Here is a 17,098-nt window from a genome sequence, read left to right as displayed (position 1 = left end):
TGCAATAAATGAGTTGTTTAGATGCTTAAGAAACCACTGCCGTCATTCCAACTGCATTTCACTGCTCTGTCATGTGGCGGATCATAACCTGCTGACGCATCCTGTAGTGATGGAGACAACGTTCAAACAGAGGACACTGAAGAAAAACAATGATTGTAAAGATTTACAACGAATATGTTTATAGTCCGTAGGGAGTTGGGCTGGGAACCGGAAGGTCGCTGGTTCAAGTCCCTGTACGGACCAAAGTACGGAGTGTGGATCGGTAGAGATGCCACTTCACCTCCTGGGCACTGCCACGTGCTCTTGAGCAAGGCACCGTACCCCCCCCCCCAACTGCTCAGGGCGCTGGTCCAGCTGGCAGCCCCCCCACTCTGACATCTCTCCATCAGTGCATGAATAGGTCCTGAGCACGTGTGTGTATTCCAGGCCTGTGTCTAATGATTACTAACAAAATAGAGTGTAAATTGTAATTTCCCCATTGGGGATCAATAAACAGTATAAATTATTAAACAATGATCTCCTCTCTAACTGGGAGGTCTTGGGGCTGATTGGTGGGGTTGCTGTGGACGAAGTCCACACGGAGATCCACTGGTAAGAGATGATGAGGTGTAACCATGTATCAGCTGATTTAAATAGATCAGGTTACTGTATTGTGTCAACAGATAAGTTCATTTAATATTGTGTGTTGCATTTTCTTTTGCATGGTGTAAATGTTCCACCAGAACCAGTTCCTTCCTGAGAGCCAGCATCGCTGGGTCCAGAGCTCAGCGTCACCCAAGACGATTGGACACAGGTTTCAGAAATGTTAAAAACAAAAAGAGTTTTTACTCCCATCCCAGAATGAGTGGAGGAGACACAGCCCTGTGGAGATGGGTCTAGCAGGACTACCTTCTCCCAAAACATTCCTAATTGTAAAGCTCAGCTCCGTATAATCTACTCATAAGTGGAGGAAGTATTCAGATCCTTTACTTAAGTATTAACAAGTTGAAATACTACAATTTAAAACTTGCACTGAAGTAGAACAAGCGTATTATCAGTAAAATATAAGTATCAATAATAAAAGTACACCCTTGAGTGTTATATTCGGTAACATTTTACTTAAGTGATCTACATAAGAGTGACATGACACTGTAATAACACATGTATCATAACCATAACTTGTCATGACAAAACCGAATGACACTTCCTAAAATTTGTAACCCAAATATTATTATGTATGGTATTATTGGACCAGCAGTGACATGTACTGACATGTTGCTGCGTGTTTACCTGGCAGCGCTGAGTGTGTCAGCGGAGGGGGGGGGGCGCTGGTCAGAGCCCGTGTGCTCTCAGCCTCGTACAGCCAGTCAGTGGGAGTCTGGGGTCCCACCACGGAGATGGCCCCGGGGCCCCCAGGCGAGCCCAGCATGATGTCTGGCAGCTCGTTCCAGGGCTCCACCGACAGTTTAGTGTGGACCAGGTTCCCGTCGGGCAGCTGGACCTCGTGGGACAGTGGTGTGGGGGGGGTTCCCGTCTCCACGGGGAGTTCAAGCTGGGAAGCAGAGGAGCTCAGGTCAGACACTCTTATAACTTTTAACACAGTTTGATTTGGTTTCCAGGGCTGCCAAAATAAACCCTATAATAACAAGTTTAGGAAAATTCCTTTTTAATGCCACAAATTCTTTTAACGCTCAATTTACACACAAGCGTTCTGTGATTGGCCTCAGGCCACTCCTGAGTTTGGGAAATGCAGCAGTAACTAGCTTGAAACTTGAAATATAGCCTTATTGAAGTACATTTGGAACAGATAAAAAAATGTGTGATTCATTTATTTTAACTATGGACAATTCTGTGATTAATGGGGAATAAATATTTCTACAATATGATTGCGATTTTAAACATATTGCAATATTCTGCAATATATTGTAATTTATAACCTTTTTTCCAACATCTAATCCAGTTTCAAAAGACGTCCCCAAACTGAAACTTAGTCAACATCTGTTTTATCTAAAAAGAACCATTTCTCTGTTTGTTCATCTCACTCCACTGTTCTTACTGCAGAATGGGACAAACTCACCACCACATATGTAATATATATATAATTTATAACAAAAGATCCATACTTGGCGACGGTGTATCGATCCAGTATTGCCACTGAAAATATTGCGATACTACGCTGTATCGATTTTTTCTCCCACCCCTAGTTCTATGGCACACATTACATCACTTTACTTGGTTTAAAGTACTTCTATTTTAGGTATGTAATACATCGCTATTCTCTATTCATTCAACATAATTCAGCAGACGCAGGGATATGTAGACCAGAAAGATGAAAATGTGACAACTGCTTCTTGAAAACAAGGCCCCATTCATCACCTGAAGACAGTTTTTTCAAGTACTCATTCTATCTATCATTTTTCCAAACGAGTTTAAAGCAGCAGTACTTGGATGTTTTCCTCGACGGGGAACTCTTTGGAGCGGGGGTCTTCTGGAGCCCTCGGGGGGGTTTCCATCGGTAGAAAGACGGAGTTTGGTAGAAAAGCCAACGTGTCGTCCTGCTCACAAAGCCGACTCAGTATTTTGCTTTCCAGAGCTGGACCAAAATGAACAAACACATATTTAGCAATGATGTTTTTACAGGAAATGACAGAGGAAAGATTTATAATAGTAAGCAGGATTAATAATACACCAAAGTAGTAGTAGTAATTTATACCCCCCCTTGGCTAATATTAACTAGTTACCCTTCTGAGTGATTTTGTACTGGACAAACAGAAGTGTGACTGATATTACTGGAGTTAATAATAATATTGCTAATATGGAGTTTGTCATTCTACTGTCATAAACATGGTTTGAGTTTTTGGTACTACATTTCCCATCATAATTTCCATCCACCATTTCCATGGCAATGTTCCAAGATTGAATTAAAAAAGAAACTTTTGAAAGATGTGTATTCATGAAAATAAATCATGACCAGTGGAACACACAGAAGCTCTCCAACATATTTACGTTAATCAACTCTTAGGATTTAGTGAGTTCATTTTGTTAGGTTTTTAGGTTTTGGTTTCCCTAGCAACCACTCCTGGCGCTTGTTGTGAGGCTTCATTTTACCTAGAAAAAGCCCGGTAAAACTGTAAATCACTATGGAATCAAAAATAGTTTGTCTTATCTGTGATTCAGTGAAATAAGCATGTGCCCCGTTTCAACTCCACCCCTCAACTCCCCCCTATGCAGAATGGATCAGAACCGGATTCAAAAGGAAGAACTGGAATCAGAATTGTTAAACTCTAACAATGTCCAACCCTAGTCAACAGTGTGGTTGTGGGTTGTCCGAGGCGTGAGTGCTTACTGGGGAGGGTCCTGAAGTCATCTATGAGGAAGACGTGCTCTTCATCAGGGTCAGAACCAATAACCTCCATCTGAGCCCGGAACTCTTCGTAGAGAGGGTCCGTCTTGTTCGCGACTCCTATCACAAACATCTCGACCCCCTCAGCGTGGGCATCCGTCGCCGTTTCTTCAAACTGCATGAGGTCGCGGGCGTCGGCCTGGCCGTCCGTTAACACCACCGCTACCTTCCTCACGCCAGGCCGCGAGGCCTGGAACAGCTGGTTGGCGCGGTGGATGGCGCTGCCCGTGAAGGTGCCCTCGCCGAGGTACGGCATCTTCCTGACGGCGGCCTTGACGTCGTCCCGGCTGAGCTGCTGCTGCAAGCTGACCACCACCTTGTCCACGTGGCTGTAGAGCACCACGCCGACCCGCCCGGCGTCTCGGCTCACAGGCAGCTGCTCCACGACGCCGGTCACAAAGTCCTTCACCAGCTCAAAGTTCTCTGGGCCCACGCTCTCGGAGCTGTCAATCACAAACACCAGCTCCAGAGGGCCCGCTCGGCACTTGAGACCACAGCCTGGGCAACAGATGTTACAGATAAATTATATACCGTTATATAAGTATACAAAAACATGAATCACTGCAAAACAAACATGTAACACTGTAAGTACTCTCTCTGACCAAATATGCTGCAATAGGCATTAGCCTGGAATAAACAATACATAACTTACATTACAAATGTCGCTTAACCTAAAATAAAATACTCCATGAGTCAAATACGTTCCAGTCTGATTTTTCATTGTGGGGACAGCTCTAGCCAGGTTAGCCATGATTACCAGTTGATAACCCATACAGTACACTGCTGTTAATTGAATGCAAACAGGACCACAGACAGAAGTTGGACAGCACTGTGTGTAGGACTGATGCTAATAACTGTTTATGCAGGGGGTAGCCATGTTAGATTTTAAACTTGTAGTACTGCAATATTGTCCAAGTTCTGAGCTCAGAAATCTGAGGTCAGGGCCGTTTCCAACTTTGACCTCGGAAAATCCAACCCCAGAGTACAAATGGAACGCACTATAAGGGAACACTGTGTTACAAAGTAGATTGGTTGACCATGAATACCAAATTTTCCCACCTGATGCTTTATGTTTTCACCTGATACCTTTCCTGTAACTTGGTGCTGAAGGCTGGACGCCAAACGCGTTGTTGTTTTTAATGTTATTCTAGTTAGAATGGGCCATGGAATACAGGTATTTCTTCTTTTTCTAAAGACAAGCGTCTTGGATTTGTTCTTGACACTAACTTTAACTTAAGATGCTTTTGTCTTTACTCACCTCTATGCTACGTTTCAAAGCTTTTTTTAGTGGGACTGCATTGAATCATAAGATGTTTTTAATATTTTGTTGACTTAATTTACATTTATTAGACACTTGACTGATGAGTAAACTGTTGAAAACTTGATAAAATGTGTAACTTACCACAGATTTCCCTTATAATCCTGATGACCTCTTCTCTCTGCGTGCAGAAACAAAGAAGACAAAGAAGAAAAAAGGTCTTCAATTTCAATGTTAAGATAGAAAGCTCAGCGTCATTTGTGCCAGTCACTTTACTCACCGTCAGTCCTGGTTCTCCCTTTTCTCCAGCCCTCCCCTGTAACATTAAACTCCGATTAGGAATTGGAATGATAACAGTGTGGGCCAATCTCCATAGGACCGGCACACAGTGAGCTTATGTAAGAGACACGTTCTCACTCCCATTGAGACAAAAAGCGATGCTTGGTCAGCGGCCTTTTGGCATTTGTTATTGACACAAAAAGTCTCCTTTAGCGTCAAATCTGAATGGGCTTGGTCGGGACTCTTGGCGTCACTATTTGACATATTTGGGACACTTTATTTGACACTTTCTTGCCCTTTGGCGTCAGTTATAGAGGCTGTGGGTCGAGACTCTTCTACTTAGTCAGGACGTACGTTCAACTGACATACGGCACAAGAACAGTTTGGTTTAAGAAAAGATGGGGGGTGGGGATACAACATGTGACACGCGGGACAAGAACAGGACAAGAACCCCGGTCTCCGGGTTGAAAGTCCTGTGTTGTTTGATCCATCCACCCCCCCGAACCTGCGTCTTTATGCAGATTTGAAGTCTTGGACACCTCTACTGTTACTGCCCCTCATGCTACGTCATGTTACAGCGGTCCAGCTGCTGCTCTGCCCGGTGCGTCCCTTACAGACGACGAAGGGAGATCTTTGAGTCAGTATCCAGCTCTGAGAAACAGGACCAAGCATCAGTATTTCACGAGTTGGGAGTTGTTACAACGGGTTGTAAGGGACGCTCCGATTTCACCGGTATTGCTAACTAATGTTTGTTTCCATCCAACACCGTCAAGTGATAATGATATTCCAAGACTGGACATGTTATATTACCATTAGTCCAGTTGATCCCGGTTCTCCATAGTCTCCCTTGTCTCCTTTCCTTCCCCGGTCTCCAGCAATGCCTCTGTCACCCTGTGTGTGTGTGTGCGTGTGTGTGTGTGTGTGTGCGTGTGTGCATGTGTGTGTGTGTGTGTGTGTGTGTGTGTGTGTGTGTGCAAAAGCAGTCATTAGTAGAGCAAATTTGGAGCATTGCTAATCAGAGTCAATATGTCACAGGCCATGCAGCCACTGGCACATGCAGTAGCTGTATTGTTCTTACCTTCTCCCCTGGAAGGCCATCCCCCGTTGGCCCCCGAGGGCCAATTGGCCCCCTAAACCCAGGCTCTCCCTAAGAATAAAGATGGATGAATGTGTTAGTGTGTCAAGAGTATCATCAGCAAATAGACATATCTGGAAGTCCTTCCCATTGATTGGTTTGATGTAACAGCAGGGGCGTACGTCTCAACCGGGACAGCCTATCAACACTATCAGCTCCACCAGAGCTGTACCTAACCCACCTTTGGTCAACAATATGATATTGTTGGAATTTACGTTGGGTGCCTAAACTACCGGTCTCCACCACACTGAATAGCATCATAGCCTCATACCGGTGCCACTCAAATGCGTCCGCTGCCCTCTGATGCTCCGACACAGACGTTAGAGGTAACAGAACCATCGCTGCATGTCCCGCTAGTTAACATTACACTTGACAGCAGGTAACGTTAGCCTGCTAGCTAATAGCGGTTAAAATGCTGACAGCTACACGGTGTAAAGTGTGACTGTATTTCACAGGAGAGGATTCACACCGGCACATACAACAGTCTGCTGCTACTGCTGTCGGAAAAACAACACAGACGGTAGCCTAAGAGATGCATTCAAAACAACCACCAGATGGGAAAAGGTATCTTATAATAATAAGATACCTTTTCCCATCTGGTGGTTGTTTTTGTTGTTTAAAAGCAATTTACTGGTGAAATAAGTTATTGTTATTACCTTTTTAATAAATCATTTTATGTAGATCACATGGCCTTAGCAATAAACAAGCCACCTGTTGTTTTGTGGTCTTCCATTTTCTTATATCTTAAAAAAAAAAAAAAAACTTTTGTAAGTATTGACAGCCACTGGCACTGTTTAAAAAGTATCGTTTTAGCACCGGTATAAAAAGAAAAACGATTCCGGACCGTAGTTTTAATACATGTGATCCCATTGTCTTGAATGACACTATACCAGCCTTTGTTAAGTGTTTTGATGGCCTACCTTTGGTCCCTGGATGCCCTCTCCTGGATGCCCCATCATGCCCGGTGGGCCAGGCTGCCCTGTAGAGCCCTGGGAATACCACACATCACAGCATCTCAAGTTATACGGCTAAAACATGATGATATGCAGAGGAAATGGATTCTAGGAACAATAGAAGTTGTTAAATCCTTTCAGACTGCATGTACACACACTGACCTTTGGTCCATAAAGCCCAACTCCAGGAGGGCCCGATGGCCCCGGCACGCCCGGCGAGCCTCTGTCACCCTGGCAAACAGAGAACCGCAATAAAAATATGTCCCACTACTTATCTATCTATCTTATGCAGCACCTTACACACATTTTAGTTTGTTCTATTTCAGCTATTGTCTCTTTCCAACAACAATAAACACAGGTTACCAGTATCTGTTTCAATCGGTCCACATGGCCTGCTATGAAGTTGATAACGTTGTAGAGCATCCTCTGGTGGACAGACTATGCAACACCATCACTTATAACATGGTTGACCGTCCGTTTTTTTTGTTTTTCAATATTCATTTATCAGAATAATTCATTTGTCATTATGAATGATTCTGATAAATGCCAATACTGATAGATTGTGAAAATGCCTAATATTGGCTGATAATATCGGTGGGGCTCTAACATGAAGTAACACTAAGGGTTTCCCCCGGTCTATTGAAAGCCCGGCGGCCCACTGAGCCTAAATCACTGGGAATTATTTTTGAATGTATTTAAAGATGTTTTTTAAAACTACAGTTACAGTGGAAACTTTGACGTAACGTTAGTTTTTTACTATTGACTGAATGTAGGGCCCTATGTCTGTCTTAAGGCTGTACTTCCACCTAGTACTTGTACCTGTACTTAAAGACAGTGTCAAGAGAGGATGATGCTGTCCAAAATACACTCCTCCCCCCACTCCACAATACACTGGTTAGTCTGAGGAGCACCTTCAGCGACAGACTCAGACACCCATGATGCACCACAGAGCACCACAGGAGATCGTTCCTGCCTCTGGCTCCTCCCTCTGAGTGTTAGACACTTAGTGTAGTTTATCCACAACATGCTCAAAATGTGTTAATTATTCACTGCTGCTACTTATTATTCACACTGTACTTATTTATGTTAGAACTGTATTCATGTTGACACTGCACCACAATAGATTCTGATTATAGAGTTTTACAGAGAAACTGTTGGGCTCTACATTAATGCTGCCATCAGTCTGGGACTGACTCTGGGACCCTTGTTAAACACCTCACGCCTCACCTTAGCTCCCGGGAGTCCTTTCCCTTCAGGACCCATCTCTCCTTGCACTCCTGGTAAGCCAGGCAGCCCCTAATGATCAAGGAAAAGATGTTCATCCACAAACATAAGTCTGTCTCACGCATTGAATAGGAGGATCATTCAACTGTGCCCCTCATTGTTGATGGCTGTTTCCTCTCACCTGTGGTCCTGGGAAGCCATCTCCCTTCATTCCTGGCGGCCCCACAGGTCCCATGTTTCCTTTGTAACCCTGAAGGAAGAGCAGAAGAACAGTCAAAGTACTGGGGGACAAACGGTAAACTGACCTACAGGTGGGTATATTGCAAACCTACTGTAATGGGATTTAACTGACCTCAAACATTCACACCCTACATTATTAAAGTATTGGGGAAATAATGAGACATGATAGATAGATGCTACCTTCGGGCCAATGATTCCTACTCCAGGTTCTCCAACAGGTCCAGCTGGTCCTGTAGGCCCAGGATCCCCCTGTTTTTTTGGACAAGTGAACAAACAACCCACTATTATGACTCATAACATAAGCAATACAATCTATGTACTTATATATATATACTATATACCCCCTCAAAATTGTGTTTTGTATTATGTACAGTGCTTATATCGTAGATGTGAATCTGAATAGTTGACTATTCTGCGATTCAATCTAAGTAGGCTGTTTCGACCAATCTCACAGTCTGAATATGTAGTTATTAAACAAAGAAGCATTCCACTTGGCCTATTTGGGGAGATGGATGCCGGATTTTGCATAGAATTGCTTTTTTTGTTTCCAATAAATCATGGTGCACTTGTCTCACATCTGCACTCGACTTATATCGGGCAGAGCAAGAATGTACGGTTCATGAAAAAAGGGAACCAGAGACAGAATTGTCCAGGCACTTGTCTTCCTCTCCCTCGTGCAGGAATCTTCCTTTCTTTGTGTTCATCTTTACTGTGTTGTTCCCTTTTCACACAAAATCCGCCCAAATATTACCTCTTTTACTGTGTGTACTACTGTAACATAGAATCCGTTTGTGACTTGGGTTACTGTAATCCTTGCTGTCAAAGTACAACACTCACTTACTGTAACATTCATAAAGAATACTGTAAAAACAGATGGTCATGTGATTGAAAGAAGCTCAAGTGTGTTTCCTAGATGGGAATCAGCTGTAATCCACTGTATTTGCATGACTTCAATCAGCTGTTTTTCTCATTTACAGAAACAATGGAATAAAACGCAGGGGAGATTTATGTGTTTCAATTTACAATATGAACAGCTGTTAACTTGGCCTTTCCCCCCTTCTTGTCTACATACCCCTGCATCTGCTGAATTATTTTTTCCACCGGTGGGGACAAAATGTACCCCCCCTCAAAGTGATCAATGCTACTCCAACAATTGGCCATTATATACTTAAAATAGAAGTATTTAAGTAAAGCGCTGTAACGTGAACAGTCTATAGTTCCATAGAAGGATAAAATCCAAGCAGCAGTTTCTGGCTGTATCCAGCCTCTACAGAGCTCCGGGAAGCCGGCTACCAGCGCCAGGTGACGGTGCTTTCTGGGGCCGTGGTAGAGGCATTTAGACAGAAAAAGTGAGCGCCATGCTGCAAAAACACTTAAGTTTAGGCACCAAAACCAATAGTTAAAATCACAATAAAATAATAAAAAGATCAAAAACAACACCGTGGTTTATAGGTGAACATGAAATTGAAAAGCGACAGTACAGTAAGCAGGAAAAAAGCTTTAGTTGCTATGCTGCAACAGTTTGGAACAGAGATCACACAGGATACCTCGCCCCAGTCATCAGTTTGTGGTTGAGGCAACATAGTCTGTTTGCAATGATGTTGAAATGTAGATGATTGTAAGCACAATGCATGTTTAACTGTGCAACAATATGAACGTCACCCATCACACAATCACAGGACTAAGCTTGTAAGTCAGTTTGTTTTGTGTGTGTGTGTGTGTGAGTGTGCCATCACCTTTGGTCCGGTTAAGCCACGCCCGGCCGGTCCAGGTAGGCCCATCATCCCTGGACTCCCAGGCTCTCCCTGCAGACAAAGGGCTCATTGATAAATGCATGTCTCAAGACAAAATATAATAAAACTAAATATATAAAATACCATAAAATCAAAATATAGTAAAACAGCTTTGATAAGGAGGCTTCAGAAAAACACACAACGCTGCATTTGTGATGTCATCTACTGATGTCTGCTCAGTGTCATGCTTTGGATTTCTTGGCAGTTACTGGGCCCTGACCCACTCCAACAACTCTCCAACTGCATGGGTCCTGTGTGTGTGTGTGTCCTACGTGGGTGTTTAAATCCCCCCAGGGGAATAATAATGTACTTCTCCTTATTCTGACAGTGCTTAGGCGTAACCTGTATTTCACTTACCTTAGCTCCAGCGGGTCCAACGGGACCTGGAGACCCTGAAAGGCCCCTCGCTCCACGGTCACCTCTGTCCCCCTGTGGAAAAACACATGCACATGACGTCTTACATCTCAACAGGTCTGGTACTGTAATAGGAAGGGATACGTTGAATTCAAAAGGAATCTCTGATGCTTCATACAACAATCCAGTAATTCATCATTGCATGTACAGTACCTGCGTAAGTATCAATACTGATATGTAAATATGTACTGTAACCGCTTACACAATTCCTACCCAACTGCTTGCATACGTGCCAGTTTTTACAACTTGCACCTTCAACGAACCCACATGCAAGGGCTATTCATACAAAGCAACTTTGTTCACGTTAAACAAACAGCAATCAGGATATCCTCGTAGATTCTGGAAATATAAAACCTGGGCAGCAGGTGGATCATGGCTGAGTGTGCATTACCTTTTCACCCGGGAAACCTTTGCCCGGCGCTCCTTCTAGACCTCGCAGACCTGGCAACCCCATCTCCCCCTAGATTAAACAGCAGACCACGCCATATCAGAGCATTAAACCAACATGTGCAAATAGCGAAACACATGCTGCTTTGTGATGCGTGTGTGTGTGTAGGAGGGGGGAGCAACATCCTGGGACCTCGTGCAGGACCTTCAGTGTGGGTGTACCAGGAGTTACTTTTAGAGACAACCTGACTTTGTGTCTTTACTTCCTTGATATGTCAACCATGCTGAAGCGAGGGGCTGAGGTGGGACATAATGCAGAGCGGGGTCATTTTATGTTCACAACTACTTATGTGTTGTTGTTTTTCCACTTCCTGTTTTGTCTCTTCACTTATTTCTAACTATAGTACAGTTAAAGTCTGGGTCCTGATTGGTTCACAGAGCCTGCTATACATTTATCAGAGCTGGGAACACTCAGGGTCTCCACAGATTAAAAATACCATCCTTGGAGCAAAGTTACCTAAGGGATGGGTCGAATGTAACTAAGTACATTTGCGCAAGTTTATATCTATGACTACCCATTTCAAAATACAGTAAGTAGGCTACCTAACTGTTAGGTAACTGGGTATGTTCCATATCTGCCAGAAAGGACCATACAACTTACAAAACTTATAAAATGTGTACCTTTGGCCTGCAGTCCCTGACTCACCTTAGGCCCAACAGCTCCATCCTCCCCAGGAATGCCAGGTATCCCAGCAGTCCCGTCAGGCCCGGGCTCCCCCTGAAAAAACCACACATTAACTCAAAACTCCTAGGTGCCACTTTGCTTTACCACTGAACCTGCTTTATTTAAAGGGGAGTTTGGTTGGCCTACCTTTGATCCTGGTTCACCAACACCCCTCTTGCCCTGAGGTCCAGGCTCTCCAGGGAAACCGTGGTCACCCTGGGAAACCATATAAATCACTGACTGATCACATGAGGTGGCCAAATCCAGAAGAATTCATCATGTTTTTGTAATCCTCCTGGTCCTCCTTGGCTATCAGCAATTGTGTGTGTGTGTGTGTGTGTGTGTGTGTGTGGGGGGGATAAATGGCGCCATCCGGGTAGAGGGAATCCGTTGTCCTCCCAGATCCCTGCAGCTGAGCGTGGATGTACATTTACATTCCAATAAAGGCTACTGATAACATGCCTCTGAAGCTTGACTTTTTGCATCATTACAATACTTATAGGCAACTAGTCATCATATCTTCCGCTCCATGAAACACCTGTTAATGCTCAGTAGTACACATATATGCTTCTTTAATGTATTTGCATTGTACTAATACGCGTTCATTTTCAATGGGCATGAATCAGCTGAAACAGGTGCATCCAAAATGTTTCAACATTAACATTTTAATCATTATGGCCTTTAGAAAAATGTTTTATATCTATTACTCATAGGTGTAGTTTGGGCGTAACGTGCAATAAACCAATCAGAGCGTTATCTCACATTCTCTTTAAAAGCCTTGTTCCATGGCAGATTCCTATGGTAACGGTGGATTTACGTTCTTACTGCATTTATGCACGGCAGGAGCAGTAATTTAAGTGGCGCTGTAATGAAGCACCGAAACCGGGCAGCGGTGCCTTATTAGCACCCGATTTCTTTTCATACTTTTCAAACGCGCTGTCGCACAACAGCTGAATTTTGTTGCGCACGAACGTAGCGTTTAAGATTTAAGGACGCAACCAAATAAATGTATATTTATTTTCAAGTTTTAAAGATTTTATTTGTTTTTATATATGTAAAAAAACACACTATTGAAAAGGTGAGCCCTGGTAAGTCTGGTTGCCTGTCATGCCCTGCTTAATATCTGTGTAACGCTTCACCCATTCCTTTAGATAATACAAACGCCACAGTGTCAACTCCACCAACCAACAAGGGGTGGGCTGGCTCGGGCTGTGGTGGGGTGGCGTGGGGGCAGGGCTGGACAATTAATAAAAAATGTATCAACATTCATTTAAAATATTCAAATACATATGAATTGAAAAAAAACTGCTACTAACCTTTGGTCCAACTATACCCAGTCCAGGAGGTCCTCTGGGACCAGAAGGCCCAGCTGGCCCCTGGTCCCCCTATGGACAAAGGAAACAATTTAAAATATAGCTACACAAATGAAAGGATAATGAGGGGGAGCAGATTCCTGACATGTTTATTGGCCTTGCCTTATCTCCTTGGATGCCTGCCCCTGGAAAGCCCACCATGCCTGGCAGCCCTGGGGCTCCAGGGTTCCCCTGAGGGTCAGACAGGATACAGGTTAGACGGGTCACCCGTCACAGTATCACAGGGTGTCTGCGATCCCAACCGTCTTTAACCGTACCTTATCACCTTTGTATCCAAATCCTGGAGGTCCACGGCTGCCTTTGAGACCCTCATACCCCCGATCGCCCTGCAAGAAACACACAGGTAGGGGTTACGGAGTCAGTACGACCCAGGAAATAACAAATCATATTGGCATATTAGCACTCAAATATTACAACTATAATATGAATGATTAGAATAATGACAAAATAGGCCTGTAACAATTAATAATAATAACATTAAGGCTGCAAGCAGCAATGAACGGGCCCTAGCCCCTCCCAGCATGGTTGCGCACAACCTTAGTGGAACAGAGTTCCCTCTGATTCAGACTAGCGGGTGCCCCTTCCTGTTTGGACTACCACGTCCAGGAAGTCAGTCCTCCATAACATGTGCATTTTTTCCGAGGCAACACGCAAATTTTCGTGCAGCTCGGATTAACGTTCTAGGAGAAGTAAGAAAAAATAATTCACTCCAAATATGTCAAGGATGCTCATCCCCAACTCCACCATCCGAATCACTGTGGCCAACATACACAACTTCCTGTTTCAACAGCCAACTACAGGAAGTTTGTCCTCTAAAACTTGCGCATTCTTTTGCTATCAAAATTCTTTTAATAACTTTTTGTCATGAGGATGCACAGAGACTACCTGCTGATCATGGCGTATGTTAGGGGGCGCTTTGGAGCCCCCTGGCAACGGCCGAGCCCACTCACTACAGAACTTTATCCCCAGGTCTGACATAGAGCATGTGCACATTCTTGTAAGATTTAGTGCGTTCTATCCGCTTCAAAAATGCAACGAAGGACTCGGAAAAATAAAAATTCTTGCAAAACAATAGGTTCCTTCACACTTTCAGTGGAAGGCCTAATACCTATACCACAATTTATAAATAACTTTAAAATTAGAGGGTTCTTCAACCTATTTTTGTCACATCTCATATTTTGTAAGACTTTGTCATTGTTTTTGGAATTGTGTATCCCCGTGCATTGCAGACAATCTTAAATAAAGGATGGATAAATTGACACATGCTAGTCGTAGTGAGCCCGCTTGTCCTGGAACTGACCTTGGGCCCTGGGAGACCCTCACCGGAAAACCCTGGCGATCCTTGCATCCCCGGTGGCCCTGCTGGACCCTAAACTCAGCAACACAAAGAGAAATATCAAATGTTGCATTAACAGATATGACATTTTATTAGTAATTTTAAACTGGAAGCACTATAATATTAATATAAAGTATAAAGTTGCTGTAATAAAAGCTGCCGGGGGTCAAATGAACAGCCCTTCTGACTATCAGTCCATCTGACCTCTGACCCCCAAATCTGTGACCAAAATAGGAGGTAGAGAAAAGCCCGTCTCTGCACTTTAGATAAACAGAAGAACATCCAGGTAGGCCATCAGGGTACATACATCAAAATACAAAAGACACAGCAAAAAAACAAAAAACAAGTCAATAGTAAGATATGTTTATAGACAAATGTGATTTTCCATCACACAGCCCAAAAGGACTCGGTGCCCACTTATTTGGAACAATGTCCGAGCATCGCTTGCAGAAAGACAGACGGAATTTGTGGCTGAAACAATAAGCTAAAGCATAGCGCCGGAAAAGGGGCAAAAAGGAGATAAATACCCGATGCCCTACTGCGGAGTAGGGCTGGGTACCGACGCTTTTATCCAAAGCAACTTACAAGTGCTACAATTATCAGAGGTTGCACGCCTAGGGGTTAAGGGTCTTGCTCAGGGACACATTGGTAGATGTATTCCAGTGGGAATGAATCCCGGATTTCCCACACCAAAGGCATGGGTCATACCTTCCACACCATCACCACCGCACTTTAAAATACTTTTCAGCCACCGACCAAATTGTCTCTGAAGCTTCAATGATTTTTAAGCCAAGGACCCGTTAACTGAAAGCAGGGACCCTACTACTGTATAAAATGAAAGTGCATATTAAACTGGGCCTACAGTAACGTGTAGGGCAGCCTAAAGCCTTTACACATACCTTTCTAGTGCATACAATACTAAGCTATTAAAATAGTTGCCATTGTTTTATAAATTCTAGTTTAATGTTAAACATGCACGTGGCACAGGGTTCCTTAGGATGAACTGTTTCTGTGGATGGCTACTTCCGTGACTACCTTGTCTATTGGCCGGTAAGACTAGCATCAGTTGGCTGATTTTGATGTGCTGATACTAAGTGGGAGTCGTGTTAAGACATTTTTTTAAAAACTTTCAAAAGTAACAAAAATTTCGAGGCCCCCCCCACAGTGACACTGAGGACCCCCTAGGGCCAATTGTAACCTTCCCCACTGCAGACAAACACCAGATGTTAAAGGGTGTTTTGTCCAGTGGGAAAGGGACTTTCTGTCAACTCACTGGTGTCCCTGGTTCACCCAAACCCATTGGTCCAAGAGGACCTGGTCTTCCTTGGTTCCCCTTGTCACCCTAAAAAAATCAAGTTTACAGATTAGAGAGAAATTAAAGTATACAAGACACACATTGGCTTTCTCGCAGATAGGCAAGAAAATTGTAATAAAATGCTAAACCAGATATAAACGTACCTTAGGACCCGGGAACCCAATGCCATTATCTCCTGGAGGTCCAGATGCTCCCCTCAGTCCTCGGTCACCCTTTTATGGGAGGGAAAAAGACACTTACAAATATATACATTCACACACATATATATATATATATATATATATACACACACACACACACACACACACACACACACACACACACACACACACACACACACACACACACACACACACACACATGACTATCAGTGTTCTTACTTTAGATCCAGATGTCCCCTCTGGACCCTGATCTCCAGTTGCTCCTCTGGCTCCCTGAGACAGGAACAAAACAGGAAAGGGCAAATCAATACATATGATTCTATAAATAACACAAAAGGAAATCAATATGAAAGAAAAACATAAAGTCTTCCATTTTCTAATGTGAAGAACTAGTTGATATTGCTGGTATCTTTTGGGTTTGAGACACACACCGTGATATTTAGCGTATTGGGGGGGGGGTTATTAACTATGGGAAGTTAAATGTGGTGTAGAGAACCAGAGATATTGTCTTTTTTATGTTTTTCTTCCTTTTGAAAAACCTTGTGCGCTACCCACAATGCAACATCAATTTGGTCGGAGGCTTGGGTTGGGGTACGGCTACATTAGCCGCTTTTAGCATAGCACGGCCAGGTGCAGACATTCAGGTGCGTTATGCTGGTAGTGGCCAACGTAGCCTGCAGCACCCCCACCCCCAAACGTTTAAACTTGTAGGCTTTAGACCCAACTGACACTGACTCAAGGGACATCAGTTAAGGCCATTCATCAAAGGGAAAAAGGCTTTATGTAACTTCTTTCACATATGCAGTAACACCTGGAGACAGACTCGATATGTAAAATCAGCGGCGTTCCCCTTTATTTATGGGATCATGTTGATATTACTTTCCCTTCAGATCCCCTTAGAGACAGTTGAAACTAGGGCTGAGCATCTCTAATGTAATTGGTAATCATGCACGAGTGATTATATATGTATATAGTATATATTTTTTATTAGGTAGTGTAGATCACGTGTCAAACTCAAGGCCCGGGGACCAAATCCGGCCCCTTTCCAAATTTTGATCCAGCCCGCATATCACTTTAGGTTTTTCAGCAAATTTTGCCCCGACTAGTTGTCCAAAAAAGTTAGT

The 17,098-nt window shown here is 43.6% G+C and overlaps 1 protein-coding gene and 1 long non-coding RNA gene across 2 annotated transcripts in view; one reads left to right on the top strand and one right to left on the bottom strand.

Moving 5' to 3' along the window:
* Nucleotides 1–17,098, bottom strand: part of LOC116686263 (collagen alpha-1(XXVIII) chain) — a 33,661-nt gene that overhangs the window by 713 nt on the left and 15,850 nt on the right. Inside the window, exons 11-34 of the mRNA XM_032511236.1 lie at nt 16,194–16,247; nt 15,957–16,025; nt 15,772–15,840; nt 14,463–14,531; nt 13,420–13,488; nt 13,265–13,333; nt 13,106–13,174; nt 11,937–12,005; nt 11,772–11,843; nt 11,070–11,138; nt 10,622–10,693; nt 10,208–10,276; nt 8,652–8,720; nt 8,413–8,481; nt 8,235–8,303; nt 7,170–7,238; nt 6,975–7,043; nt 5,998–6,066; nt 5,730–5,810; nt 4,921–4,956; nt 4,785–4,821; nt 3,326–3,880; nt 2,424–2,572; nt 1,270–1,531 (exon numbers count right to left, since the gene is read on the bottom strand). Coding sequence (XP_032367127.1) covers nt 1,270–1,531; nt 2,424–2,572; nt 3,326–3,880; nt 4,785–4,821; nt 4,921–4,956; nt 5,730–5,810; nt 5,998–6,066; nt 6,975–7,043; nt 7,170–7,238; nt 8,235–8,303; nt 8,413–8,481; nt 8,652–8,720; nt 10,208–10,276; nt 10,622–10,693; nt 11,070–11,138; nt 11,772–11,843; nt 11,937–12,005; nt 13,106–13,174; nt 13,265–13,333; nt 13,420–13,488; nt 14,463–14,531; nt 15,772–15,840; nt 15,957–16,025; nt 16,194–16,247 — 2,353 coding nt within the window. The remainder of the gene's footprint in view (nt 1–1,269; nt 1,532–2,423; nt 2,573–3,325; nt 3,881–4,784; nt 4,822–4,920; nt 4,957–5,729; nt 5,811–5,997; nt 6,067–6,974; nt 7,044–7,169; nt 7,239–8,234; nt 8,304–8,412; nt 8,482–8,651; nt 8,721–10,207; nt 10,277–10,621; nt 10,694–11,069; nt 11,139–11,771; nt 11,844–11,936; nt 12,006–13,105; nt 13,175–13,264; nt 13,334–13,419; nt 13,489–14,462; nt 14,532–15,771; nt 15,841–15,956; nt 16,026–16,193; nt 16,248–17,098) is intronic.
* LOC116686266 (uncharacterized) lies at nt 1,450–17,064 on the top strand. The gene is made up of 4 exons (XR_004331204.1): nt 1,450–1,459; nt 6,948–6,957; nt 10,166–10,168; nt 16,966–17,064. It is a non-coding gene; the product is annotated as an uncharacterized LOC116686266 (long non-coding RNA).

This window comes from Etheostoma spectabile, unplaced genomic scaffold, assembly GCF_008692095.1.
Source record: "Etheostoma spectabile isolate EspeVRDwgs_2016 unplaced genomic scaffold, UIUC_Espe_1.0 scaffold340, whole genome shotgun sequence".
Lineage (NCBI taxonomy): Eukaryota > Metazoa > Chordata > Actinopteri > Perciformes > Percidae > Etheostoma > Etheostoma spectabile.
Note: the sequence above shows the minus strand (reverse complement) of the source record. Positions and strands in the feature narration are given on the sequence as shown.